The sequence below is a fragment of the Ciconia boyciana genome, chromosome 3, assembly GCF_034638445.1.
Source record: "Ciconia boyciana chromosome 3, ASM3463844v1, whole genome shotgun sequence".
In the NCBI taxonomy this organism is placed as follows: Eukaryota; Metazoa; Chordata; class Aves; order Ciconiiformes; family Ciconiidae; genus Ciconia; species Ciconia boyciana.
Genome location: NC_132936.1, coordinates 11440548 through 11467501, shown reverse-complemented (window position 1 = coordinate 11467501; position 26954 = coordinate 11440548). Strand labels below are relative to the sequence as shown.

At 40.7% G+C, this 26954-nt stretch overlaps 2 protein-coding genes across 2 annotated transcripts in view; both read right to left on the bottom strand.

The window, feature by feature from the left end:
- LAPTM4A (lysosomal protein transmembrane 4 alpha) lies at positions 1-14134 on the bottom strand. Its single transcript, XM_072858509.1, has 7 exons — positions 13927-14134; positions 6670-6790; positions 4310-4386; positions 4102-4224; positions 2785-2880; positions 1267-1365; positions 1-781 (listed from the first exon to the last, which is right to left on the bottom strand). The coding sequence occupies exons 1-7, from the start codon at positions 14023-14025 to the stop codon at positions 707-709; spliced, it is 690 nt and encodes a 229-aa protein (XP_072714610.1). The 5' UTR covers positions 14026-14134; the 3' UTR covers positions 1-706.
- Positions 14135-20957: 6823 nt separating this feature from the next.
- LOC140649014 (uncharacterized) overlaps positions 20958-26954 on the bottom strand; it is a 37588-nt gene continuing 31591 nt past the window's right edge. Inside the window, exons 9-12 of the mRNA XM_072855609.1 lie at positions 26069-26175; positions 25232-25351; positions 23633-23762; positions 20958-23179 (exon numbers count right to left, since the gene is read on the bottom strand). Coding sequence (XP_072711710.1) covers positions 23124-23179; positions 23633-23762; positions 25232-25351; positions 26069-26175 — 413 coding nt within the window. The 3' untranslated portion in view covers positions 20958-23123. The remainder of the gene's footprint in view (positions 23180-23632; positions 23763-25231; positions 25352-26068; positions 26176-26954) is intronic.

Sequence of the window (26954 nt, the reverse complement as noted above, 5' to 3'; positions counted from 1 at the left end):
AACATTTTGTAAAAGATTTATTTAAGTATCATTTATCACAAAGAGGAAAATACATACAAGATTAGAAGCATGCAACCATCTTCCACATTTCAATTTTTTTTTTTTTTGCATTCTCAGCACATTGTAATACAACTCCTGTGCCACCCTCACTTCTTCCTGAAAAATACGATGTTTCAAGACATAGGATATCCAAAAAAACACAATAAAGGTAAGATAACATATGAGAAAAGTGCAAAGTAAAAAAAGTCACGTATATACCACATTCAAACCCCCTACCCCTCCAAAAAATGGATAAAGGCAAACTGTCATTTTGCTGCGTGATCAGATTGTCTTTATGAACTACTTTACAAAAAAATTAATATAAATTAAGGGCACAATCCTGCAGACACTTATAATTGTAGCTAACTTCAATCCTAGATTGGCTCAGTTGGTATTATTAAAAGCCACAAGTTAGTCACATGCATAAGTTCTTGCAGCATAAGGCCCTAAGGCAATAAAATGTTTAAGAGCATTAAGGAGAACAAAAATTAAAGCAAACAAAATCACTCCCAGATGCGTTTTGCTTAGTAAGTTTATATCAAACATATTTTAAACAGAACAGTTTGCTCCTAAAGCCCTGAATATTTCTATTACTTAAGCAGTTTTGCAAGATTAAAAGACAAAACCCCCAGGAAGCTGGTACAGATGTTAATTAACATAAATTGCTTCAGGCAGGTATGTAGGGAGGTGGAGGTTCCTTCTCAGGCATCTTCACTGCCATTTCATAGGTTGGCAGAACATACTAAAAAGAAGACATTTTGAAGAGATTAATGCAGAAGGTTTAGAAAAAAAAACAGAACAAGAACATACATGCCCCATTAGCAACTTAATCCTCTGTTGCAGGCAAATGTTTTTAAGAGATAGTGAGGAAGTGAAAGAAGGTGCAACAGTAGTTTACTGCTCTGCTGAACCTAACTCTAGGTCATTCAATCCACCCCACTGCCTCTCGGTTTTGCAGAGCAGCAGGGAATGTTTTGAGTGATGCAATCAGAAAGCTTCACTCTGTTACAAGAGCAATGTTCAAAGACTTCTCTCTACAAAACCTCCTCCTATTTTATGCACTGTAAGAACGTAACTAAGAAATAACCCACCGTAACATTAGCTGCTTTAACTCTTTTAATCTTTCCAGTCTTTGTTTAGAAAGCTTGTAAACATATATGGGTATGGTGGTTTTCTACTTCAGAATTAATCAATGCTGGTTCCTTTTATCTCAAAAAGAGGTTTTACCTGTGGAGGAGCTTCAAAAGCAGGGTACACAGCTATCTCTGGCAAATTTCTGTTGCTGATATATTTATAGCAGTTCCATACACAGTTAATTAGGTATGCCTGAAAGAAGAGAGATTTCTCTTTTTAAAGCCCTTATATGCATTAGCTGATTCAGAAATCAGATGCTGGATTACATTCATATGACAAAAAGGAGCATAAATTAACTTAGTCGATACATATCTGAGGAATGGTTGCTATTTCAGAGATTTAGCCACATACCAATGTTGTTCCCCATTTAGCTTTGCTACCATAGTGACTCAGAGTATGAACCACACAGGGTTTTAGCAAAAGAATTCACAGATCCATTCAACTAATCTCTCTATCTGCCTCAGCAGTGCTAATCAAATTAATCCTCAACTGGTTTATGCTTCTGTGGATCTCAGTCCGAACTTGCGAGGAGGAGGAGGAGAGGAGGACAGGCCAACAGCACAATCCCACTCATCCCCGAGTTAACATCACTATTTGTCCAGCTACCAAAGCGAAGGAGAGGGCACGAACACTCAACTGGGGTGGCAAGGAGAAGACAGTAGAGCAAAGTAGCCTGGACTTTAAGTCAACATTAACTGCTGTAGAAAGACATACCATCATGCTCTGATGAGGATTAGATTTTTTTTATTATTAATCTGTATAACATTAATCTCTCTGAATTTTTCATTGATGAGTTAGTACGTAGTTATACACAAAGTACCGAACTTCCCAATCAATACAAAAATACCATCTACTGTATTAGGCTTCCACTCCCCTCAGTCAGACATTCCTCTTGGAGAAAGTACAGAAAATGAGTAAAAAAACCTTTTTCCTTACTTCATTTTTTCTTAAATTCAATCTGAATACAACAAAGGAATATTGTCATGCCCAATGTATATTATCAACTCATTTCTCTAATATGCTTTGTCTGCGCAAGTTTTTGTAATTCAAATGAATGCATCTGTATTTAGATCATCAAAAAGAAAATAACTGGTAATACCACCCTTCACTAGAAAGAAAGATGCAGCTCTGAATTAACCTATGCATTTCCTCCTTCCATCATCTTCCTTCCAGAACGTGCACCCTGGTTTTGTTAGGCACAGTGAGAGATTTTTAAAGTTTTGTTTAGAAAACTTGTATGCAGTAACTCAATATTGTTTCACTACAAGCTTAGTTACAAATATTAAATTTATCTCCACATATGCAAAAACAGGGTATTTGAAGTCTTTGTGCATTCCTACTTCCTACTCAGGAAGGGCAGAGCTGCATAAACATGCCCCACTGCATAAAACAAGTTAGTTGAAGACACCAGTACACAAAATATAAGACTAAAGTCATACCATAATTGAACATCCTAACAATTCTGCTCAAATAAGTTATTAACTCAGCATTAAGAAGTCAGCTGTAGTTAGAACTGAATAGTTCTTAATTCAACATTGAGAATTAACTCAGATTGACAGCATCTTACTATAGTAACTCATGAAACAGACATATGCTTAAGTTTTAACTTACCTTTAAAATGATAAATAAAACAAAGAACACCAGAACAATAAACAAGAGACAGCTGGAGTCCAAGGCAAGGAGATCATCTTTGTAAGGGAAATCCGGCTAGTCAAAAAAAAATAAGGAAGGGAGAGAAAGGGAGAAGATAGGTACAAACACTGTACAGTCACAAATATGACAGAAGGACATCCAAACTTCACACCAAATGAAACAAACTCTTGCGTAAACTACTCCCCAGAAACAACAAAAAGTGCCATTTCTCACTAGTTCCTTCTTTATCCGCCCACAAAGCACAGTATTTATCCTGCCTCCATCCTGCAAGAACAGGTGGTCACTACAGAAGAGGGATACCTATACAGAAGGCTTCTACTGTCTATGTCCCTAGTCACTTCCTCAAGCTCATGCTAATACAGCTTTTGTACTTATACAGCATTTGTACTTACAGTCCTCTAATGCATAACTCTTTAATGACTTAGTATTAATTACCTCCTGTCATTCCAACCAGTAATGTACATGTGCACAGAGTAGAATGGAAAAAAGTTGCCCCCAAACTTCATAAGAGCCAAAACAAAGAGCTTCTGCAAATTTCAGACTCTTCTCTGTCCTTGACCACAGTAACAAAGCCTCTCTCCAAAACAATTTTTTTTTGTTTATCTCTGTTTTAAAAGTATTTTATTTTTAAACATCTACTTGAACAGATCCAAATACATGCCAGAAAGAGCTTGTGATCCCCATTAACTGACAGTGTATTCTATCTATTGAGTCTTCTTGCAGTTAAAACACAGGCAGTGTTAATGACAACTCCGTTACAGTTTCCTTAGAAGGTATTGTTGCAAAATGAGAAGAGCCATATACAACCTAAAAAGGAACCCTCAGAATCTCAGATTCCATCCCATAATGCTGTAGGACCCTACATCATATCAATCCTTACCTAGACTCTTCTAACCCTTCCCCCACCAAATAAGGATCAACACATTTTTCATCTGCAGTAGCAAACCTGCCACAGAAAACATCACTTAAAGGGTTAGGAACATCTTTATTTCGAGTGCAAATGTAGCAGAGACAGTTTAAACCAACAACTCCCACCACAACTCTTTCTTTGCTTCCTAAAAGGAAAGCCAGGGAGAGTAATGACAACTTTGGTCCTTCCACCTCTGATAAGCTCTCATTCTCATAACCAACCTAGCAGTCATCCCCTAAGGCTGCTGCAACCTGAATTCCTCTTTCGTATGCACAGGAAGGTAACTATAGCTCAGTCACTTATCTAATTAAACCAAAGTTTAATTTCAAATGTAAAATACCAATTTGAGCTGAACAAACACTTACCAACTGATCCAGGTAATCCTTGATTCTGGGCAAGTAGGTTAGAGAACTGATGGCAACCAGACAACTGAGCACAAAGTCAAAGAGTTGGTAACAGAAAAATGGGATCAGCCAGCCTACACGATGCTAAGAAAAAAAAAAAAAGCAGCAGCCTATAAGATATTTCCTTAAAAAATTCAAGTTTAAAACCATGTACTATAAATATACTTACAGCGATTGCACCATACACCATCATTGCACTGATTGTGAACATGAGGAGGGAGATAGCAAATAGAACACAGGCATTTTCTGCATTAAAAGAAAAACAGCAAGCATCAGTCATTTCCTGAAGTTGTCACACTGCAGCTGACAGGTACACAAGCTCTATCCATTACTATGATCTGTTCTCACTCAACTGTTTCATCTGTGCAGCAGCAGAACTGAGTAACTCTGACCTGTCCTAATGGAAAAAAATCTAGTTCAAGAAAACCAGCAGGCGTTTGGAAAAATCCCTCTGCCTTAATCAAAAGCCTGAACAAAGCTCAGACACACCAATTAGAAGCCTGACATAGTTTGATAGTAATGCAACGTAATGATGCCGATTTGCAATATATGTCAGTGCTAAAAGTATGTGGGTGATTAACTTTACAACTAGTAAGAATTTTAAGTGAAGCTAGCACAGCATCAACCTTTACTCTTTAAAATGGTGTGATTATGTAATTCGGTCATTGGTAGTGGGAGCAGCACTGCTCCTTCAATAACACTAAGGAAAAGAGGAAATCACTGTGTGGAAGGTATCCCGTTATTTACAAGAAAAGGCAGTTGAACAGAAGCCAAATGGTAGCAGAATCCAGGACACTCCTGGAAACTGAATTATAAAGATTCTCCTTGTGCATCACAGCCACTGATGACAGAAGCACAGCTGCTTTCCATGAGTTAGATTATACTCGTTCTCCTACAGCAAGCACAGTTTACATTTTTAAACACAGAGAAAGAAACCAGCTTGAAAATCTACAGATGTGGTAAGCTAACGTTTTTAGCAATACTGAAGCCAAACTGTTGTGGTTCCCATGCTTGAAACACACGATCTGAGAATCATAGCTTCACTTTCTAGTCTGCAACTGATTTGAAAAGACACACTGTAGAAGCACTTACGTACCCAATTCAGTACAAGATAATAGTATCTACATATGTAGTATGTAGTGTATCTACAGATGTATCCATCAGTATCTACAGATGGCATCAAGAAGGAGGTCCTCCCATATCTGAAACGCATTGCGTCAATCAGAGAGCCCTAAGTACTCAGCAATAACCAACAAGTGCGGTTTTCTTCTGAGGATTTGTTACTCACAATATCCACACGCACAATCAAAATTGTAATATCCCTTCATGAACACAAAACTCTCTAGCCCATAGTCCAACACAGGAAACAAGAATCTTCAAGTCAAAAGCATGCGATAGCCATTTTACACTAAAAAGTGGGGAAAGCACCTTCAGAAGCATCTCTCAGTCATGTAAGCTTAAGGCTACCAAGTACACTGACATTTGCTACAAAACATACGACATTTTACAGATATCTGCTGTAATTGTACTTAATACCTTGGCTTTATGAAGTATTTGGTCGTTATTCCCACTCTCATTTCATTACTAACAAGCGTGAGTTATGGTCACAGGTCAGAACTGACAGATCCTCAACTCAGGTCATGAACAACTAATATGAAGACTGTAAACCAGAACTCTCAAAAGCCAGATTTGTGCTGTACTATTTCTCTTTGCTCCAGACTGGATCTGACCCTCCCTAAATTTCAGTGTAATATAACAGACTTAGACAAGACACATTAGAAGTGCCACACTCAACATATTTTTGCACATTTAAAAACAAGAAAAACAAAGCATGCGCAAAAGTTTACATGTCATGCTACAGTTAAGAAACTTGGTCATTACAGGCAAAAGTTTGACACTGATTACACTTGCACACATCATACGCTTAATCTGTAACAATAGAGCGGAAGTAGGTTTAATTCTGTTCATCATGCTTTCTCTTCTATTTCTTCTGCATGTCAAACTTTTTAGATAAATACTTTGGTTTCACTCAAGTACTTGGCATCCTAATTCTTCCACTGTTGTTAGAAAAATGGCATGGTTTTCCTCTTAGTAAAATCCTACACAATAGCTGTAAGCGCTTTCCTTAAATCTATGAGGATCACCAAAAATTAAAAAAATCAATCTTAAAAACTAGTTTTCTGCTTTTTGTTTTACTGACACAGCAAGGACAGTAAATGTTTATGGAGAAAGTGAATTAGAGAAGTTCCACACATAATTCAACCCTGAAAGCATTAGATGGCCAAGAAATCTTTAGAAATCCTATTGTTTAAGATGCTTAGGAGCAATATGAAATAAAAATAATATTCCATATAAGTTTTTTTTTGTTCTTGTAGAAGACCTCAATCCCAGAATAATTAAAGAGAAATTCAGAAAACAAGACAAGCACATTTTAAAACTGTATGCATGTATTACACACTAATGTAAGGCAAATACACCATGATACTGCATGCTTTGTTTTCTAATCAAACAGCAGAGTTATACACCTACCAGCCATTCTCTCAGAAGCATAGTAATTTCCAATGACTTCATACTGGATATCAACAGTTGGCACTATATTTGGATGAGTCACTTCTACGGTCAACAAGATGCCCATCAGCAAGTTCACCACCTGAGAAAGATCACAGTTACCTAAAGGTTATTTACACTGCAACAGCTATGATCTTTTTAAGGACACACTAAGAAATCTTTTATTTCCATTAGAAATAAACTCTTTGCTTTGCCTATATGTGGAAGGAAAAAAAAACCTCACAAAACCACAAACCCAACTTACCATTAAATTTCAATCTGATTTAGTTAAACCACTATTAAAAAAACAGAAGACCACTGGACACTTTTAATGAATCACAACTAAATAACTTTGCAAATTAAGAGGATGGATAGGGTTTGGAAGGATTCAAATGCCATAATTAAACTGATGCTGCATGATGAATGCACAGATATGTGAACTGGAAAACTGGAAACAGTTAGAAGAGGGCAGGAAGGAAAAGGTACAACAAGGGACACAATGAGGGACATTTGGAAAGAGTCTCTGCCTTCTACAACAAATTGAAAAGCAGCGTTAATTTAATGCACAAATAAGGTACTGCACCCTACTCTTTCAAATAGTGCTGGGGGGCAAGCAGTACAAGGGGATGTGCAAGCATCACACAGTAAATACTGAGTATGAGGGAAAACTTCCACTACAGCTCCAATCCTCAAATGTAGCTTGCTTCTTGGTTTCTCCCATGTTACAGTTTTAACACAGGGGAGAACTGGCTCCCTCCCCTTCCTAGATCATTTATTAAAACCTCATCAGTCTTTATCAGAAAGGCTGCACAAACACAGGTAAAGTTAAAGAAATCTCACACAAAGATTGAATCCCAAAATGTGTAAGCAGTCAGCATTGGCTATGTGCTTACCAGTCCTTCTCCTCACTTACACTGCCATTGAAAACTACTTCTGCTTCCCCATTTTGGTACATACCAGAAACGCTTTCAGTAACAGTAAGAGCTCAAAGAGTCAGAAGTAGCTTAAGCCTCTGCAAAATTGCCTTCACAGCATTTATAACCTATTCAGGGTTTACAGGGGCATAGTTTCTGTTACTAATATCTGGAGAGACATGCCAAAGAAAAAGGTTGCATAACAAAAAAAGGTCGCATAACAAAAAAAGGTCATGATGGTATTTTCAAGCTGCAGTCATTTTCCAATCAATATTCAGTAAGATCACCACCACCGGCAGGATCTTTTACAATTAGCCTCAAGAGAAAAAAAAACCAGCAGACTGGTTTGCAGTTTCTCACAACTTAAGAATATTTGCCAGATATTTCTTCTTTTACTGGCCTGGTTCCAGGAGTCAATGATAGTAATAGTGGCAAGTCTACGCACAACTACTGAAGTTTTCAGTAAGGAAAAAAAGCTTTTGAACATTCAAAAGGAGTTTTAGCTTTTAAGACTCACAGCTCCTACAAGCTCCCCCCCCCCCTCCCCCTCAAAAAGGGTTTTGTTGGGTTTTTTCTCCTCCTCCTCCCCCCCCCCCCGGTTTAGATATATCATGGTGATAAGCTTGCTTACACTTTCTTCTAAAAAGAACCCTTTAGTGAAATCAAAGCTGATCATTCTGTAGAAATGCTGTCATGTCATCATGTATTATACAACCTTATCAGAAACTCCAGCTATTTTCAGCTACTTGTATCCCCCATTTTATGCCTTGGAATGTAAAATATAATAACTAGTACAGCTGGCAGTAAAGGACTAAGTTTAGCCACTAATATCTTTAGCCCTGGAATGCGCATATTTTCCCCCTCACAAGATACTTCTTACAGGGCAAACTGTCAAGTTGCTCATCTGCCACTTGTCTAAATCTTTTATTTTGCTTCACCATTGTTCAAAAGTATAGAATACTGTATTCTCTCACCACTCCTGTTTCATCCTTCTCTACTCTGGCTTTCTGCTCTCAATGTATTTTCAAGCCTTCTATTTCCTCCTCCTTCTGAGTGAACTAGGGGTATCAACCTATACTTTGGAAAATAACTTTTTAAAACAAGTATAGAGCAAGAAGCCTATGTCAAAGTTCAGATCTCTGGCAGCTGAAACATTGATTTCTACTTCATAAAGCACAGAGAGACATGTTCAATTATAGCTCAATCATTTATTGGTTATACACAGTCATCATTTTAACATAAATAGTGATAAAGTTCAGGACAAAAGACAATTAATTCCATAGTGAGTTTAACTGCCAGGATAGGCTATCTGCCTCAAGATAAAGAGCAAGCAGCACTTGAATTAATATGGAAGTACTGAAGAACTTGAATGCCTTGGAATTGTGAGAGTGTGATCCTACATCTGTCACTTTTTTTATTTTCATCCTATCCGTGGTCCTAATTTAGCATACAAAAGTCCTTAGTAATTTCACTAGTTACTGAGCACAGTTCAAAGTATTAAAGCTTTATGTTCTCAACGTGAAATGGCGTGCAAGGAAAATAGGAAGTTAGAGTCATTCAAAATCCAATCTATTAGGATCAGTGAGACAGAATAAAAATACTAACTTAAAAAAAATCCAAACAACAAACCCAAACCTCTGCCAATTAACACACAGGGTTTCCAGTACTCCATTACTGCTATTTGTGAATCATATCACAGCACTGAGCAATTCATCATATTCAACATATGGATTTCAATTAAGAGTTGCCAACAACTCCAAATTTGTAGTCCTTTTAAGCACAAAGCCAGAGCCTGTATTTTAACTTCTATCATTCTTCTTTCACAAAAGCTTGATAACAGCAAGACCAAGGCTTGTTTCACCTTGATAGTCAACGTGACTGACAGCAAGAGTATGGTTTGGATTGCAAAGCATCGTCAGAGCTTAAAAGAATATACTCACTACAAATAAAATATATGTCCACAAATGGTCTACATGGAGAAGTTGTCAGAAAAAAATAGCACAGGTACGCATCAGAGTAATCTGAAGATTAAAACCACCATCCCCCCCAAAAAACCACCAACCCTGACAAGCCAGCACTCAATGGATAGTGCAGTGTTCTGAGGTAACACCTCAGAAATCCCAGCAGTCCCCATTCTAGTCTTTTTTGTTAGGAAGTCAAAGAATAATAATAAAAAATAAGTTACACACTGCATGTTCAAATTCTTGTTCAAAAGATGGTTCCATTAAGCTAGAAAACCCCTTAATTTAGTTTTGTAGTAGTTTAAGAAACTTATTTTACTCTTATAATTGGGATAACAGAGCTGAACGGAAGTTTGGTGGAGCTTATATCAAAATTAAAAAAATCCAATAGCTAGTATTAAAGTAGAAAGTGAGCAATTATTACAAACCAGTAACAGAAATATTAGCTCCCCATATGATCAGAACTCAAAAGACTGTGGGACTATAACAAGCATAAGCTTTTTAATTAGTGGTTTTATCTCCATGGTATACATTTAATGCCTAATCATGTAAGTGCTTCATCTCTCTGGAGGCCTGAACATGAAGTCTAGGTTTCCCCAAGCACTCTGAGTGACTAAAAGTCTTAGACAAACAAGAATTCCTACTTATCATTTGCTTAGTTCCTTTTATGAGTGGGAAAGGAGAGGGAAATTGCCTTGCACTACTACACTTTCTCATTTCATCTCACTTTTCCAGTATTTTACCTTAAACATGTTCCTGAAGAAACAAACCAAGATGGGGGTTTGTTTTTGTTTTTTTAATTATACTGAAATAATAAAAACTGACAAAGAATAATTTTAAATAGGGTACTTCAGAGCTTCTAACACTGTCAAGATTAGATTGAGACCAGTTACATTCCTTCATTTCTGGAAATCTTGTTCAGTGAACAAACAAGTCCAGAGATCATCCTCACCCTCCTGCTAACCAGTAGCAATTGCATCATTTTGACTCGATTGCTGAAGTTTGCTGCCAGAATGGAACAGCCACTCCCTCCAAAACAATGTTATTACTTTTAGACTGTTTATTGAACTCTGATCTGATTTTTGCCAGTGCAGTGTTCATACTTCCGGTTTCTGGAAAGCGCTGTGCCTAATAAGAAAGTTTACAGGAAGAAACAAACTTCAAAGCCACATGTTTGCAATTATGGAGCTAGGAATAGGAGGTTTCTTTTTCCTTCCTACATAGAACAGTAGCGGGTGTTGCAGAGTAAACCAAATTGCATTAGTCCTGGAACTCAAGTATGAGTCCGCTAGAAATATTCTTAACTTGCCTTTTTCCAAATACAGTTTTATCTATTTATCAGAAACAGTAGCAGCACACGGACTGAAGCATGCTTAAAAGACGCAGTTTGATCACACAGCATCAACAGCAGACATTTTAGAAAGTAATGTCCTTGCTCTCTCTAGATTCACAGAAGTACACAACAAGGACAGTGATATAACTGTTTTAGTGAGGAGGTGAGTTAATTAGATGCAAGATTTAAGAGTATACAAATAAGCAAGGAATAGGAAAACACCTAAAGAAATGGTTACATAAGAGTAACGCACATGTATTAAATAGCCAAAACTCTTATCTGACTAAAACATCTGGAGTAGATTGCTACGAGACTCCATTTTATGTTTGGTATCAAATTCCTTCAGGACTGCACAGCACAAGAACACAGTCTGTCCGGTAAACACAGACTGACCAAGATTTTCAGTAACACAAAGCTATTGTTGAACTACGCATTCTCCCCCACCGAAAAGCTACCTCCCTTGGAAAAAAAAAAAAAGCCACCAACAAAAAACCACACAAACCAAAACAAAAACAACAAAAAACCCCGACACAGACAGTTATTACCATTTGTCCCACTGTAACTTACAAGCACGGAATATTAAACTGATTTAGAAGTACTTATCACAAGCTAGTGTCTGAAAGACTGAAGTTAGTGATATACTTAAATGGTGCATTAACATGTCTAAACAACCTGACATACCCTAGGCCATTTAATTTTTTTTACGTTTGTCAGCAGAAAGATAAGTTTAATTTTCACTGTCCAAATTGTTTAATTTTCACTTTACCTCCAAAAGGTATGAGTTATAGTTGAATTCTGATTTAAAGCATTAGGCAAGACCACCTAAGACTTCATGGTAAGACCTTATTTCAGCTCAAACATCTAACAGCTGTCAGACTTAAAAGAGTTACCACCTTTTCCCAGCTGACAGCTGGGAAGACCTGGATAAAAATTTTCAATGCATAGTTTAACAATGCATAGTTTAACAAAGCATTTGATACAGTTTATAGAAAAACGCAGCTATGAACTACTTTGCATGCACCCTGCTACCCTGAACTCAACTATATTTTTCCCTCTAGCAGCCTGAATCCATTGCATTTACAGGAGATCAAAGGAACACTTTGCCTCAGACACCACTCCACCTCTGAAGCCAGCTGCCTCATCAGGTGTATGTGAAAAGTATGCCTGACCAGCATACTTTTCATCGTCCATAAGCACTGCAGATATTTGCACAGATTCAGAAAAGAGGTAGAGGTGCTGCATCCAGGCAACAAGATGAAACAGAAGGACAGCAAGGGAGGTAGAAGCTGGAAGTACTGCTGGGTCTGTGGCCACAGAAAGCACATCCCTGCCCACCACCCCCACCAAGTTCCTGGGTTTCTAGATAACCCTGCGAACAAGAAACAAAAACGGGGAAGGCAGTAAGGTACATTTGTTTCATAACAAGGATTAATGTCTCCTTACTGTTAACAATTTATGCTTTTACTTAAGGTACGAGAAGCATATTCTTGATCTCCTTCCATCAGCATAGGGTAAAACTTCTGGAAGTTTTGCAGGTTTCCAGAACAAGTCTGACGTTCAGTACTGCAATGGATCTTACTTTTCTGTTTTACATGAACTAATAGTAGAACTTAATCAACACCAAGACTTCTTTTACAATTTCTTTTTGAAAAAGAAAAAAATAATCCATTTCCTAGAGTTTAGTTACACATCCCACTCCCCACCTTGCTTTTTCTTCCATTCCTCTTTCCTGACATTTTATTGTTTGCCTGTAAATTTTTTTGTCAATGGAAGGACCAAGACAAAAAAAACCAAAAGATCTCCCCATACTTGCTAAAGATAAACCATAAACTCTCCAAACTTAAATCCCCATGCCTGTAAAAGCAGTTTCTGTGCATGGCTCCTTCACATCAAGGCATAAAAATTCAGCATTCTCTATTTTTACAGTCTGAGGAAGGGTGAAGGAGAATACAGGCTTTGGTTACAGCTTCAGGAGAATAGAAAAGCTATAACGCAATGTTTTTAAACTATCCTCACATTTTTACTGCCCATGAGGGTAAGGGGAAGGAAAGATAAGGAAATGACTTCAATAAAGGGGAACTCAGTTCCCCTTTAAGGGAACTAAGGGAAGTTAAGGCTCCGGGCCTTAACTTGCTGATACTGTTTTCATATGTCTACTTGTACTCTAGTTCAAAACTATCTTTAATATTTCAGCTTCACCACCACAGCTCTCTCTCAGAGAAAAAGCACCACCAGTTAGAAAACAAAGAGGTGTTTTAGAAACTAAACCTGTTTCTATCGCTCCTCAACCATAGCGTTGAGGACACAGAATACCAAATAACCGGGAACTTCCCTTTCCACAGAACTCTTCAAGAAGCAGAAGTCATGTTCATTTTGAAGACCCTCACCTTCCTCTCAGAAGTTACACACTGCTCAGGGGAACCACATCTTACCATCCTATTCCCAACATACCCCAAATTCCAGTCTCCCCAAACGTTGGCATCTCCTCTCTTACCAAGGACACGTTCAGTTCTGTTTGAAACATATCAAAGACCCTACACCTCCAATCTAAGAAAAGGAACAGGAATAGTAGCAGAACCTCTCGGAGACCCAGGTTAAAATGCTCAGAACTTTCCCTTCATTTTATTTTTCTAACCATAACAAGGGAGACTGCCATGGGACAACTGGGTTTAGCAAGCCCGAAAACGGACCCGGAGAGAGGCCCGAACCACGCCGGGTGACTCCAGGAAACTCGTGCAGCTTCCCCCGCACGGAGCAGCACAGGGGACAATCGCGACAGCTGGCACGACGACAGCCGACTCCCGAAGGGGAACAACTCCCCAGGTGAGGAGAGGGGGAGCCCCCCTGCGCCCGCCACCACGGCCCCCTCGGACCCCCCGCCCCAGCCCACCGGCGGCGCATGCGCCCTGCCCACTCCGCGCCCACCGCTCCCAAGCTGGGCAACGGCCGAACTCCCACGCGTGCGCGCTGCGCACAACCCAAATCACCGCCCCCTCAGCGGCGCCGGCTGCCCCCCACGCCAGTCTCTCACCATGTACCAGGTGCCCAGGATAATGGTGCCGGTCCGCACATGGCAGCAGCCGCAACAGCGAGTACTGTAGAAGCGGTCCCGGCTCCGCTTGAACGTCATGGCGGCAGCAGCAGCAGCGGCGACGCCGACCTCCCGCCTCCAGGCCCGCCGCTCGCCCTGTCCAGCCACTTCTGCTCCAGCTGAGGGCCGTAAAACCCTCGCGCGCGCGTCACCGCCGCTCTGGCCAACCAGGCGCCGACAGCGGGCGCGCGGGGGTGTGCCTGCTGGAGGGCGTACGCGTTGCCGCGGCAACAGGCGATTGGCGGCGCCGCAGGCCAATCACAGCACCGCTGGGTGCAACGCCCTGTCTTCACCTGTGGCGGCGGGGGGCGGGGCGGGGCTCACCTGAGGCGAGGCCTCTGTCCGCCATGTTGGGGCGGAGCCCGTTCCTCCCGTCACAGCCCCCTCGGGGCTGGTACCGCTCCGCATGGCGGAGCCCGTAGGGGCAGGCCCGTGGCTGTGGTCGCGGTCGCCTGGTGTCTTGGGCACAGCTCGTGCTGCTTCCCCACGCAGTGTCGGTGGAGGTTGACCAGAGTGAAGAGCCGGTGTTCGGCCTCCAGGCAGACATCTAAAACCTTACGGGGAAAACTGCATTGTCCAGCGACAACCCTTTCTTCCAAGAAAAGCTGGAGTAGGTGTCTCCTTAGTAAGGCCCGAAGTGGCCTGCTTTGAGATACTGCCAACATCCCACGGCTTTCACTGAACTTTGGCCAGTACTGCAGAGAGTTTAATTCGCTTAAATCCTTTTGCTATGCTTTTGCATTGATTCCTTGGATTAAATTATTAATATTGTGTGTTACATGCTAAGAGGATATGTGATAAGAGGATAAACGGAAGAGGTGAGTTTCAGTCCACAGTCATGCTCTACTTTGTTGTGAGTCAAAGTCCCTGTTCGTGAGTGGATAATAATTCATTAGTCCCAGTGAAGATTGCAGGTGCTGCCAGATACATGTGTTAATTAGAAATAATGTGTATAAATCGAAGTGCTGCCTTCATATATGTATATGATAAGAGGTTGCTCCACCACTTAGACACAACATTGGTTCCCATATAGAGCCAGACCTATAAACTTCCTCTGACCCAAGGGCAGCCAATGGTTTTTGCAGACCTGAGCTGTTGATACAGATATGCACACAGTTTATTTTAACCCTGGTCCAGCTGCAAGTATTTCCTTCTTTGCCATACAACCTATTTGAGACACTCATAGAACCATAAATACTTGCTGTGCATATATACACAAAGATCTATGTCATATGTCAGTATTAATACTGAGTTTTTTCACTCTGAACAATGAGAAGGTAGTGAAGGTGACTGTACTCCTTTTGATATATTCCAGATCCTACAATTAACACATTTTATTGTTTTAGCTACTTAGTCTATTTTTAAACATGAGCTGTTGCTGAGTTGTTTGAAATGATTTACTTTAAAGGCTTTAAAACTGGCTTTTTAATTTTAAATCCCCTGTGTTCCATAATTGGTGTTTTTCTTCCTTAGGGCATATTTCATTTTTGAATAAATGTGTTGTAAGTGCTGCTAAGACTGCTCTAATGATCCTGTTATAAACTATTATTTGTTTCTTTAGTGCTCCTAATGTTCTCAGCCCTGTGCACAGATGCTTAATTATCAACACTCTGACTTAATGTAGCAAAAATGGGCTAATTTTAATCAATAAACATGCATGTAAATAAATAGAAAAGGAATGTGCATTTTGTTGTAATCAGTCATTTAAAAAAATCAGTTTTCTCACAGATGGCACGTTGGGAAGCCTAAGCCAACCGTTTCTGCAGCATGCATGCCTGAATTGGTAACATCGTTCCTGCAGAGCTGAGAGAGGCTCTCCCTCCTGTTGGTCTGTCCCTGTGTGAAAGAGGAATTCACAGGACTAGAGTAAGTCAGAAGAGAAAGCCTCTCGCTTGAGTTAGGGCATCTACTTGGAAATACCTAGATTCCATTCTCAATTCAAATGGTTTGTGAGGGCAAGCGTTCCAACTAAGATCTTGCAGTTGGACACTTTGCCTTCACTGGTATCACTGGCAGCTCTCGTGTCAGGCTCAAATCTTCAGGGCTATTTTCATGAGATGAAAGAAATCTTAATTAAGTGTCCATATCTTTGTCAGCCAGGCTCAGAATAAAAATTGATGCGATTCCCTTGAGCTTCACTGCTTGTTATACCCTGCAGACAACAAAGATACTGGGAAGAATAATGTGAATGTCATTTAACATCACAAAGCAGCTTTCCACAGCAGGATAGACTGATGTGGAACTATTGAGTGGGCATAAAAAATCTCTCCACTTTCTCCTCCCCTCAATTAAAAAAAAAAAAAAAAAAAAAAGAGTATTTTGAGAATGATTGCATTGTTTCCTGTACTTGGGGGAAGAGAGGAGAGGTTAATGATTTTAGTCCTACCCTTTGTGAAAGATTTCAGTTCTTCCATGCCACGAGCAGCCCAGATGACCTCAGGCAAGACACTTCATTCTCTCTGAGCCTTAATTCTCTCCTTTTTGTTAGTTCAGAGAGGATTTGTGAGGCTAAATATATGAAAAATTCTGAAGGGCTCAGGTTGCAGCCATGGCAGCCAGAGCAAAATCTCAGAGACAGAGAGTACTGGTGATAAACTTTTCTTCCCAAATAGCAAAAAGACCTTGACATTGTGGGAGCAAATCGTCCACTTCCACAACAGTAAGAGCAGAAAGCCCTACATATATCTGCAAGTCAGAAGCAGCTGCAAAAGAATGATTCAGATTCCTTTACGAGCATGCCACTTAACTCCCTCCCTCTCAGCAGGTAGGGACGGAAGGAGTTTTGATACTGTGGTGTTCCTCATTAGCCAAACTGGTTAGGTCTTTCAAAATCCATGTCTAGACAGGAGATTTGAACTTCTGTCTTGAGAGGGCATGGCAGTGTTTTACCAAACACAAATTATCATTTTTGAATAATCATATTTGAAAATAATATAAAAACACATGTGACAGCAGAACAGCTAGGATCATGTAAACGAGAGGCCGGGTTGCATTCTTGTTCAGCTTCTTCAAAAAATTAAGCTCAACACCTGCAAGATGTCAAAATGATACAGCACTAAGACTGTTTTATGCTGATCTTCGTAATTCCACAACCTCTCCCTTTTGTGGCATTCTTCAGTCCAACCTTGGCTAAAATGTTGGTTTAGACTTACACTGTAATCATTACTTTTCCTCTGCATGTACCACACTATTGCCAGGTTGCTTGTGAAGGATGAGGTGCTATTCTGCCTCAGCATTTGCTGTGTGTGTGTGTGAGGGGAAGCCTACAGACCATGAGCTGATAATCATACGTAACCACCACAGGCAGAGTTCATAACACTTTATAATGAAAATATTGTCCTATTCAGGGTTGGGGAAACTGAGGCACAGTGAGATGAACTGATTTGACCAACACCACAAAGGCTAGTGAAAGCGATAGGAACATCAAGCAAGTCTCCTGTCCAGTGGCTTCTTTGCCGGGGAATAAAAGGTGTAGTGCCGGACATGTTGGAGCTCTTCCATCCCAAATGGAAGGCATTTGACTATGAGGGCAGTAACAAGCTACTTCTGTGATTTTTTTCTATAACTTTACTCTATGTGTGTGTCTGCTACTCTACATTATAACACAAGAAAAAGAGGAAAGGTGACTTTGCTTCTCAGACTTGGTTATTTTCCACATGGAACAACCATTTTTAAATTAAAAACAAAAAAGCAAGGTTTTTCAACATCCCAGAGAAACTAATGTCTTTACATAGATACTGCAGTATATAACACCAGATCCCTTCAACAGAATTTAGAAAAATCAATAGAACTAGTGCAGAAGATGTGAAAAATACCTGGGCTGAGAGCATGGATTGGCTTTTTGCTTCCTTAAAAAAAGATAAGAGTGTACTGGAGTAAAAGCAAAGCATTAACATATCAATGAGGGGAAAAAAACCTAAAATAAATTAGTCATGAGGGAAACTTTCCTGTTGGTGACACACAGTGAAATCCTAGATATCCTGAAGTCAGCATCAACAAATTTTACCAGCCTTTTTCTCCAAGGTGGATTCTGCTGGAAGAAAACAAGCTAATCCAGAGATTCAGTGGTTTCTTGTAAAAGAGATAAGAAAGTAATAAGAATGTATCATGATGAGTTTTGTGGTTATTGGATTTTACTTTTGTTTATTGAATTAATCAACATCATTTTGAGATTCCTAACGTAATGTTCCAAGCTTCTGTACTTTGTGTTCTAGTTGATTGATGTTAACAATATGAATTATCTTTTACCAGCAAGAGTCAATTTAACTCGGTTCCAAACCTTTTAACTTGTAACAGATGGATCAGAAAGTCAGGGTTAGGAAAGCAGCTAAAATATGACAGCATGACGTAAAACTTTCATTAGCACAAGACTGTGTTTCTGGGTTACTCACTGTATGCTCAGGTTTTCAGAATATCAAACACTGAATAAAAATTCTTGTATTCATTTACAGAATCAAAATCTGCTAAACTAAAAGAGCCATGGTTCATTTATATCAGCCTCCATACAGCTGGGGAGCTATAAAAATGTCTAAAAATAACGTACAGCATTTTCCTCCATCTAAAATGGTACTTGCAAGTTCAGGTAGCTCAGTACTTTCACAATAGTACATGGATACAGAAATCAAAGTTTGGCATAAACTAAATTTTACCAAGTTTCTAGTCGTCTCTTGATGGGATGGTATAAGGGTCAGTTATAGTGACAGTGGCTTTTTCCCAAGAAGGCACAGGGAGTTTGTTTCTGAGACCAATGCATTACAATGTCCTTTCAGTATGGGAGGACGCTTCCTTTGCAGATGTGAACATCTGTGGAATATCAGGGATGGCACATACTGGAAAGTTCAGTGTACCTTGAAAAGATCCCTGGATTTGGTTCAGCACAGAAGAAGGACAAGATTTCCTCTATCTAGTCTTCGTAGCCCATGACTTAAAAACCCTCTCTCCTCACAAGTGCATTTTCAGTATTATGGAGCAGGCCTGTGTTGTTAGCATAGTAAATAAATTATTTTCTGCCAAGCGATTAACATGTCTACCTGATACTCGGCTCATGCAGACATGTCAGCTGTGCCACTGAGCTGCAGATTGGGTGGAACCTTGGTAATTATAGATAATTACAATGATCAATTACAGATAATTATGGCACAGCAGGCCAAATTCCTCTCTGCAGTTGCCCCACTTAACCCTGACAGTGTTACACCACGGTTTGAGCGTGAAGCAAAGCTTCAGGCTCTGCATCTGCATACTGCAGTCTGCCTGTGAGTAAACACAGCTTTGTAGGTCAGGAGTTCATCAATTACAGCATCAACCACATCTTAATGCCCGAGATACTCACGGACACATCGCTTACGGATATGGTCCTATTATTAGGGATATAGTCAATCTTCCACCTTCAAAAGGCTTCCCACAAGAAAGAGCATCATTACAAAACCAGAGTAGACTGAGTTTAAGAGAAAGTTGAAACTTAAAGCACTGTATTTCATCATTTGCAGCTGCTGCTGTAACAATTAATTACTTGCTCCTAACCAGATCATAGATGTTTTCCCAGCCAGACTTCATCCCACCTCCCACACTGTGGCTGCACCAGTCTTGATTTCCAGCCGTTGGGCCATCTGCAGGCGCAGGGAGAGCTTTTGGTTGCTCCCAAGGCATGTGCCACTCAAGCAACTAATAAATTGCTTACGGAAAAGGCAGTGGGAGCCAGCTGGATCTGGCCCATGAACTGGCAATTAGACTACACTGGGTTGATGAATGACCAAAGAGAGGCTACTCTAGATTTACCCTTCTAAGGGATAAGTTATACAGAGAATAAAAACATTCAGTTATAGCACAAGCAATGCTACAACCTGTTGGAGGGTTGTTGAATTGCCTGTCTGAGGACTTATGCTACTCTCCAGCTAGTAAAGATCAGAGACTAGGAGAATGAGCGTATCAAGCGCATTCGTTTAACACTCCCAGTGCCAGAAGCAGCATAGCAGGCTGATGATTTGCACAGAATGGTTAATTCTCACAGGAGAGAAGGGGAGACATCTTAAAAGCATAGAAACCAGGGAGTAGCCTGAACATGCAGTGATGAAAGGAAGGGGAATTTCATAAGGGGCTCAAAGGTCTGCTTTTCAAAGGCGCTGGCCATCTGCAAAGACCATTTGTTAAGCTCAGTGATGGTTTTTCAGCCTCTGAGGACTAGAAAGTAAAAGAATGGAAGTTAACAGCAGCTGCTGAGTGCTTTGTGTTTTGGTTTGGTTGGTTTTTTAGACTCGGTCCATTCACTGAGGAACCAGACCGTCAGCACACTTTCCCATCCCTGGGAGCCTGTGTAGCAGCAGCACTGGGGGATGCGGCGCAGAAAGACTCCTGGCACTACCACAACCATATCAACCAAACGGCACCCAACATACCCTTCCTAACTACTCGCAGCAATGGTACCGATACAGCAGATGAATCACACAAAACCAGTACGTTGCCACCAAATTTGCCCTGAACAGAGCTTTGCAATTATTTAGGAAAGCCTATGAGCAACAGTATTTAGTTGTAGGAGTGTATTTTCTCTGCCTGCATTAGAATGTGATATTAAATAAGGTGCTGCTATAAACTACTGAGCCCGTCTGTATTACAATGATGACTTCCCATCTGTGAAACAGTGGAGCGAGAAGAATACAGCTCTCCCGATACCGCTGATGTCACTAAGAGTGGTACTGATGAATTTGACAGAAAAACTGGGTAATATAATTTGCTGCTGCTTGTCATCAGCACCGCAGTCAACTTGTCAGTGTTACAGGTCTTGATTGTTCTTTTATCCCAACAACAGAAGAATGTCATGAAGATTTCCTAAACACAAAAGGGTTCAGATGAAGGAAATCTCTTAAAAAACATTTACAGTACCTTGAAAAAGCTTGAAAATGAAGTGGTTTTAGCCAAAACCACATGCTCTTACACACATAAAAACTAATTAAATAAAACTGCTCATGAGTGCTGGGCTTTGGGCAAAAGTTTTGATTTTTTATTGTAAAAACAATGAACATTTGAAATACTGTAACATGTTAAAATAGAACATAATTACACAGACATCAAAAAGTTTGCAGGCAAATATGGAGAAAAAGGCAGAAGAAATCTGGAGTCTACCAATCTTGTGAGCTTCTCTTTATCTCCTTCATTCTTCCTTTTGGTTTTTTTTTGGATGACAGAGGTTATCTTCAATGCTCAGCAAAGACCTTGGGCAACATCCTGGCCCCAACGAGGTCAATGAATGTTTTCCCTTGGCTTCAGAGATAGCAGAACTTTACTCATTACCCACATACTCATTAACGCATCTTCTAAATCCTTGAACTCGCTGTACTTGTTTCTCCAGTGAGGCCATGTATTTTCTTGTTATGCATCTGCTCCAAACCAGTTACTTTCTGGATAAAAGTCCTTTGTTCTATTCAGACCATTCATAAACTGCCTGTATTTCCCCTACACTGAGGCACAAACACTAAGATGTGCAGATTCTAGACAGTGGGCTGCTAAATGGCATCAGTTAAGATTACCCCTCACCCGTCTGTCTGAAACAATCCTGCTGTGCTAAATTTCAGGGCACACTGTACAGCTAGCGACCCCAAAAATCACAACACAAGAGAACTGCCCTTTAACATGTAGTAGCCAAACTCCAAACACAAATACGTTGCTGCAATTAATTGCTTCTCTGAAAGATACAGCTGCTTTGACAGCTATGCAACAGATGAAGGCTGTCAGGTAAAAGTGTTGAGCTGCAGGTAAAGCTCAGATAAGCCAGCATCAGGGACTGGGTGGCTGCGATGGCAGAAGCACAGAGCTCTCCTCTAGCTCAACGATGCAAACAGGAGTGGTGCTGTAGCAGTGTAAAGCCATTAACATCCCTGGCTACTCGGTGTCCTACGTGAAATGAGTTTCACAGCATCAGTCCAATGCCTACGAACGCTCATATGTTTAACATGCATTAGTAAGGTAATCTTTCCATACAATCTCCAAAAGCACAAAGTTGAATGCAGATGGAGATTTGACAACCATTATCTCATCCTTCGAGGCAGCACTCTAAGATGGGTCAGGTGGAAGCACAGTCTCAGGACCATTGAAGAAACCCTCACAGCTACCACCAGAGCTGCAGCTCCTCTAGGGATAAAGGGCTTCAGCTTTTAGTGGTGTCAGCCCAGCGCTATTTATAAACCACAGTATTAAATTGTAACACATTCCCTCCTCCATACTATAAGCCCTCTAACAGTGAGAAATACACACTCTTCAATCAATACTAAAATGACATTTTTAAAAATTTTGTTCACAAATGTAGTTTATATTTGAATATTTAAGTAATAAAATGATAAAAACTTCCAAACATCAGATTAAGAAAAATGATTTCAAAAAGTTACTTCAGTCTACTATAAATACAAATGCAACATGCTTTAGACATACAGACTTTAAACTTTAGCCCACCATGAAATCTGAGGAGAAAAAGAGGGTTTACACCATCTTTCCAAATAAGTTTAAAACCTCCTCTGGAATTTCCCTTGTGGAGCAAGCTAGCCTGATGTGGGGTGAAAAGTATAAATATGTCAAGGTATGAGGCAAAAGTCTGACTGTAGCAGCCAACAAGAATTTAAAAGATTTAGAACATTTGAGAACAATCCACATTATTCTCCCTTTGTCTCTGAACAGTGTCTCCTTCTGTACATTAGTAGCCTGTAGATGAGCACCTCTGCAAAAATGCCAAGAGACCGGCCTATCTGGTGGACCCTCCATGGAACTGAAGTACAATCACGGTCAGGTACATCCCGACCATTTCTACAATGGCATATAACATTACAAGTTTACAAACACCATGACAGTGAAAAACTGAAAGGACTTAATGCAACCAGTCAAAACCCATTCAACAGCTTTTAATCAAGGGCAGCAGTTTGTAATGAACAGCCACTCTGTTTCAATGCCACCTCCTGTGCACAGCGTGCTCACGTTCTCTCACACACTCATGCTCTCTGGCTCACTGCTCCTCTTCTCCTCTTCCTCTCGCTGGGAGGTCTCCTAGAGCCTCTCTTTACTTTGGGCTCAGCACGGCATCGCAGAAAGCAGAATCCTTGCAGCTCATCGGCATGCCTGCCCCATTGGGTTGTCACTCTGGCAGCTGCACAGCTCCCTCAAGTCTCTTTCTTCATCTTCTTCCTCTTCCTCCTCTCCTTTTTTCCAGGTACACCTGCCATACAAACAACAGGCACGAACATTCCACGTGCAATCATGTCCCTGGGAACTGTTGGCTTTTTGCCTGAAGAAGGGTATTTTGGGGTTCTTAGATGTGTTTTACAAGAGCCACCTACTTACAAGGGTAATCCAAAGTCATGGGGAGGGCTCTGAATATTTTTAGTGGGCTCTGACTCACACATACATTTGATTCCGTTTCACATTTAAAAACGATGTGCAAAAATTATTCCCACTAAATGCAATAGCAGTTTTGCTCATTAGCTCTGGCAGGAGCAGGAACAGGTATTCGTCACAGAAAAAATATAATAGAGCCTCTCTAAGAATTAACACATACAGCTAAAGGAGAAGCATTTTGCATATTCACTTAAAAATGCATTTGTGAACACTTATCAGATTACATATTATTCTGAAACCAAAATTCATCAGATGTGCAGAAACAATCACTTACTGCTATTGGATGAATTATTAGCAACGTCCAAGGAATTTTTGAAGGAAGCACAAACTGCATCGCTGCTATGTTTTGTAGATATCAAGTCGCTTGGGCCTTCTTCCATTCTTGTTTCCAAACCTTGCTGGGGCTTAATTGAAACAATATGCTTTACTAAGCATATGAGTTAAACAAAGCATATGCGAGTACAAAATATGAGAGAAAATGTCATTATTGGAGGGAATTAGGGTATTTAAAGAAACTCCAGGACAAATTAGTTTTTAAATGGTTAGAATATTCTGGGATGTCATCTACCTACCTCCTGTTCATTTGTTTTAGAAGGGATTAAAGTATTGAAATTGTCTTTCATTACCATCTTTCCCCTTGTTTTCCCCCGTGAATAGAAGAACAGCAAGATATATTGAGGTGAAAGTACTGTAATTGTATAGGGAGACTGAAGACTAACATGTGGCCAGTGACTGCTAAATGACCGCAGTCCACAGAAATACTGGTGGTAGCACAGGGAGTGTGACAAGCCACTTTGTATATCGGACTTCATCAGTAATTTCATTTTTTTTATGTCCATCTCCAAAGGATGAGCTTGCACAGCAGCAGACACCGGTACGTGGGGCTGACATGCAGCACAAACTCATTCTGGCCCATCATAAACACGCCAGAAGAAACAATGCTGTCCTGAGGGGTCTGAACAGCACTATTAAGATTATTCATTAAGGTACATACAAAGCTAAAGCAACTAATTGGATGTACAAGAGAGAGAGAGGCCTGGCAGCACTCCGGTAACTGATGGGCTGTCCTAATGACCATGTGGATGATGGTCAGGGAGTTAGTTAAAAGCTTTTCCCTTAAATTGGGAGCATCAGGAGTTCAGAGAGCAAAACTGTCCCAAGGATCAGCAGAGACCACAGTGGGTGTGAGGGGAAGACAAATGATACTACACAGCTGTATGAGTCCAGAGCAACACATTCAGTGACAAGTGAATGAAAAACAATTAGGAGATTTTGGGGGGTGTGTGTCCCCCAATTTCTCATTTCACTGAGCAGCAAGGACATCACAGCCAAGGACTGGTCCAAAACCCTGTAAACACTCTGTTCCTTTGTACTTCCCATCCCAAATGAGCTGACATTTTCCACAGCCTTTCTCTGTTGTACTCTGAGACATTTTTCTCTCAATAAGCTTTTCACTAGTATAACATTGGTCTTGCTTTATCTTCACTGGCTTTTGGGAACGACCTTTACATTACTGTTAATATCTGCAGGTGACCTTCCGCCATAAATAAAACACAGCCCAGTTGTACACTAAACTTGGAGTGCATTTGCCTGAGAAAGCATTTTTGCTTCCATGATTAAAGCCATCTGCTCCTCTCTGCATTGCAAAATCAAACTGTTTTGTAAATATATTAGGGAATATCGTGTTGCAAAAACCCACTGGTCACTGCTCACCCTTCTTTTATGGGAAGGCAGGGAGAAAAAAGAAGAGAAGTGGAAGCCAGAAGATGGAGAGGAAGAAAAGCCCCCCTTAGGTCACATCATCCTAATGGAGAAGACATCCCCCTCTGCTCTTGGAAAACCAGACGCTACTCTGGGAATACAAAATACTCACATGCCTCAGACCAGCTCCACCCTTTGCTTCCTTCACTTCAATTTTCTTCTTCTTCCGCTGCGTTTTGCTTTCGAGTCCAGAAAGGCAGAAATGAATGCCTGCTTTGCCTTTTGGCAAATCCTGAAAGCATCAGAGATTTTATAAGAGGAGGCCTGGGACAGCTGGTTCATGTCTTTTTCAGGAAAACTGATTACCTCCAGGAATGTGTGCTGACAGTGTACAAGCAGGGCGTCTCTCTGGATAAGGTACACACCTTGGCTTAAGACAGCTGTTTGCAAAAAGCTCAGCATGCTCTTCCCACTGCTGCCAAAAAGGGACATTTCCCTGGGCTTCTAGAAGGCATTTAAACAGCAAGCTTTCTGCTTCTACCTCTCCACTCAAGCCACGACTGTATCACTATCAGCAAACCCTCTCACTTAAATAAATATGTCCCAGCCACCTGGGATGGTGTGAAGGCTGGTGTCTTCTGTGGACTCTACACCTCTTTTAAGCCCCAGGTATTCAGGAAGGTCAGCGGCAGTAGAAAGAGTTCATTCACGCAGGGTGGCAAACACCCAATGTTTGCTGTTCAGGACAGCAATGCCATCCGGATGGCATCCGAACTCCCAGAACCAGCCATCTCCCCCAGCCCATCTCACACATCCTGCAAACATGTCCCCCAGTTCCAGCTATTTCAGACAGGTCAGGAGAGTGACCAGGCCAAGTGCCTCCTCCCAGCATGAGAAAGCCCCCACAACCAGAGGAGTCCAGCTCTAGGGCTGGACTGGACACCCCAGTCTAGCTGAAACTGACCCCAGTGGAGCAGGTCTACCTTGGTCATCAACGCTGCTGCCTCACCTTTTCCTTCTCATCCCCTGTCTGATGCTCCTCAGCTCCCGTCCAGTTTCCCCACTCTTCCATGGGAGCCTTCCAGTCAGAGTCTAGGTCAATGGCTGAAGGATCATCTATTAGGACAAGCATACGAATGATTTACGTTCAGAGCCATACTACTTCCCAGGCTCGCACTAGTAACACAAATGCTGCAAAAAGTTTCTGTCATCTTCCTGCTTTCTGATGGGATGTCTGGGTGTGCATGTATGCACCTGCGTCTTAAACGTATTTAAAAAAGTATTCACTGACTGCTAATTCACAGTTAGTGACTGCACTCTTCAGGACAGGAGGAAAAATTAAAGAAGGGCAGGAAGACACATACAGGAACAAAAGCCCTTCCAGCCTGCGCTTCAATAAAACAAGCTTTACAAAACTAATAGCATGGCTTGTCAAATATTTTCTTTTAATTTCAGGGAGAAGGATTCAGGCATATCCAGAAACACTGGCAGAGACGGCAGGCTCTTCCACTCACTGCAACGCACCATCCTCAGGGCAATTATTTGTATGGAAGAGTAATACTAGCAAAGGATCTGTGCATTTGTTAATGCTCTCATTGGCTTTTCTTTCCTAAAAAAAATACTACCAACTGCATTCTTGACTTCATCTTCCTCCTCCATTTTCTTTTATTGAATGTAAGCCAGAGAGGCACCAACACGGCATAGATTTCCAAAGCTCCCTAACATGCAACTCTAAATATGCATGAAATAGCTAACACCTACCCCGCATAGATTCTGATCATTTCATGGGGGCTAGGCAGAAAATTTTTAAAAATCTTTTAGGTTTCTGTATCTGCCAGCATCTGGTACCTTTGAAAATCTGGTCACAAGCCCTCAGCTGCCTCTCCACAAAGCAC

Bases quoted from the DNA above. Each gene is read 5' to 3' on its own strand.
- LAPTM4A (XM_072858509.1), bottom strand. From the start codon at position 14,025: ATGACGTTCAAGCGGAGCCGGGACCGCTTCTACAGTACTCGCTGTTGC. The intron at 4,225-4,309 runs GTAAGTATATTT...TTTTTTTCTTAG, and splicing joins TGGTGTATGGTGCAATCGCT to CATCGTGTAGGCTGGCTGAT. The intron at 2,881-4,101 runs GTAAGTGTTTGT...TTTTTTGACTAG, and splicing joins AGGATTACCTGGATCAGTTG to CCGGATTTCCCTTACAAAGA.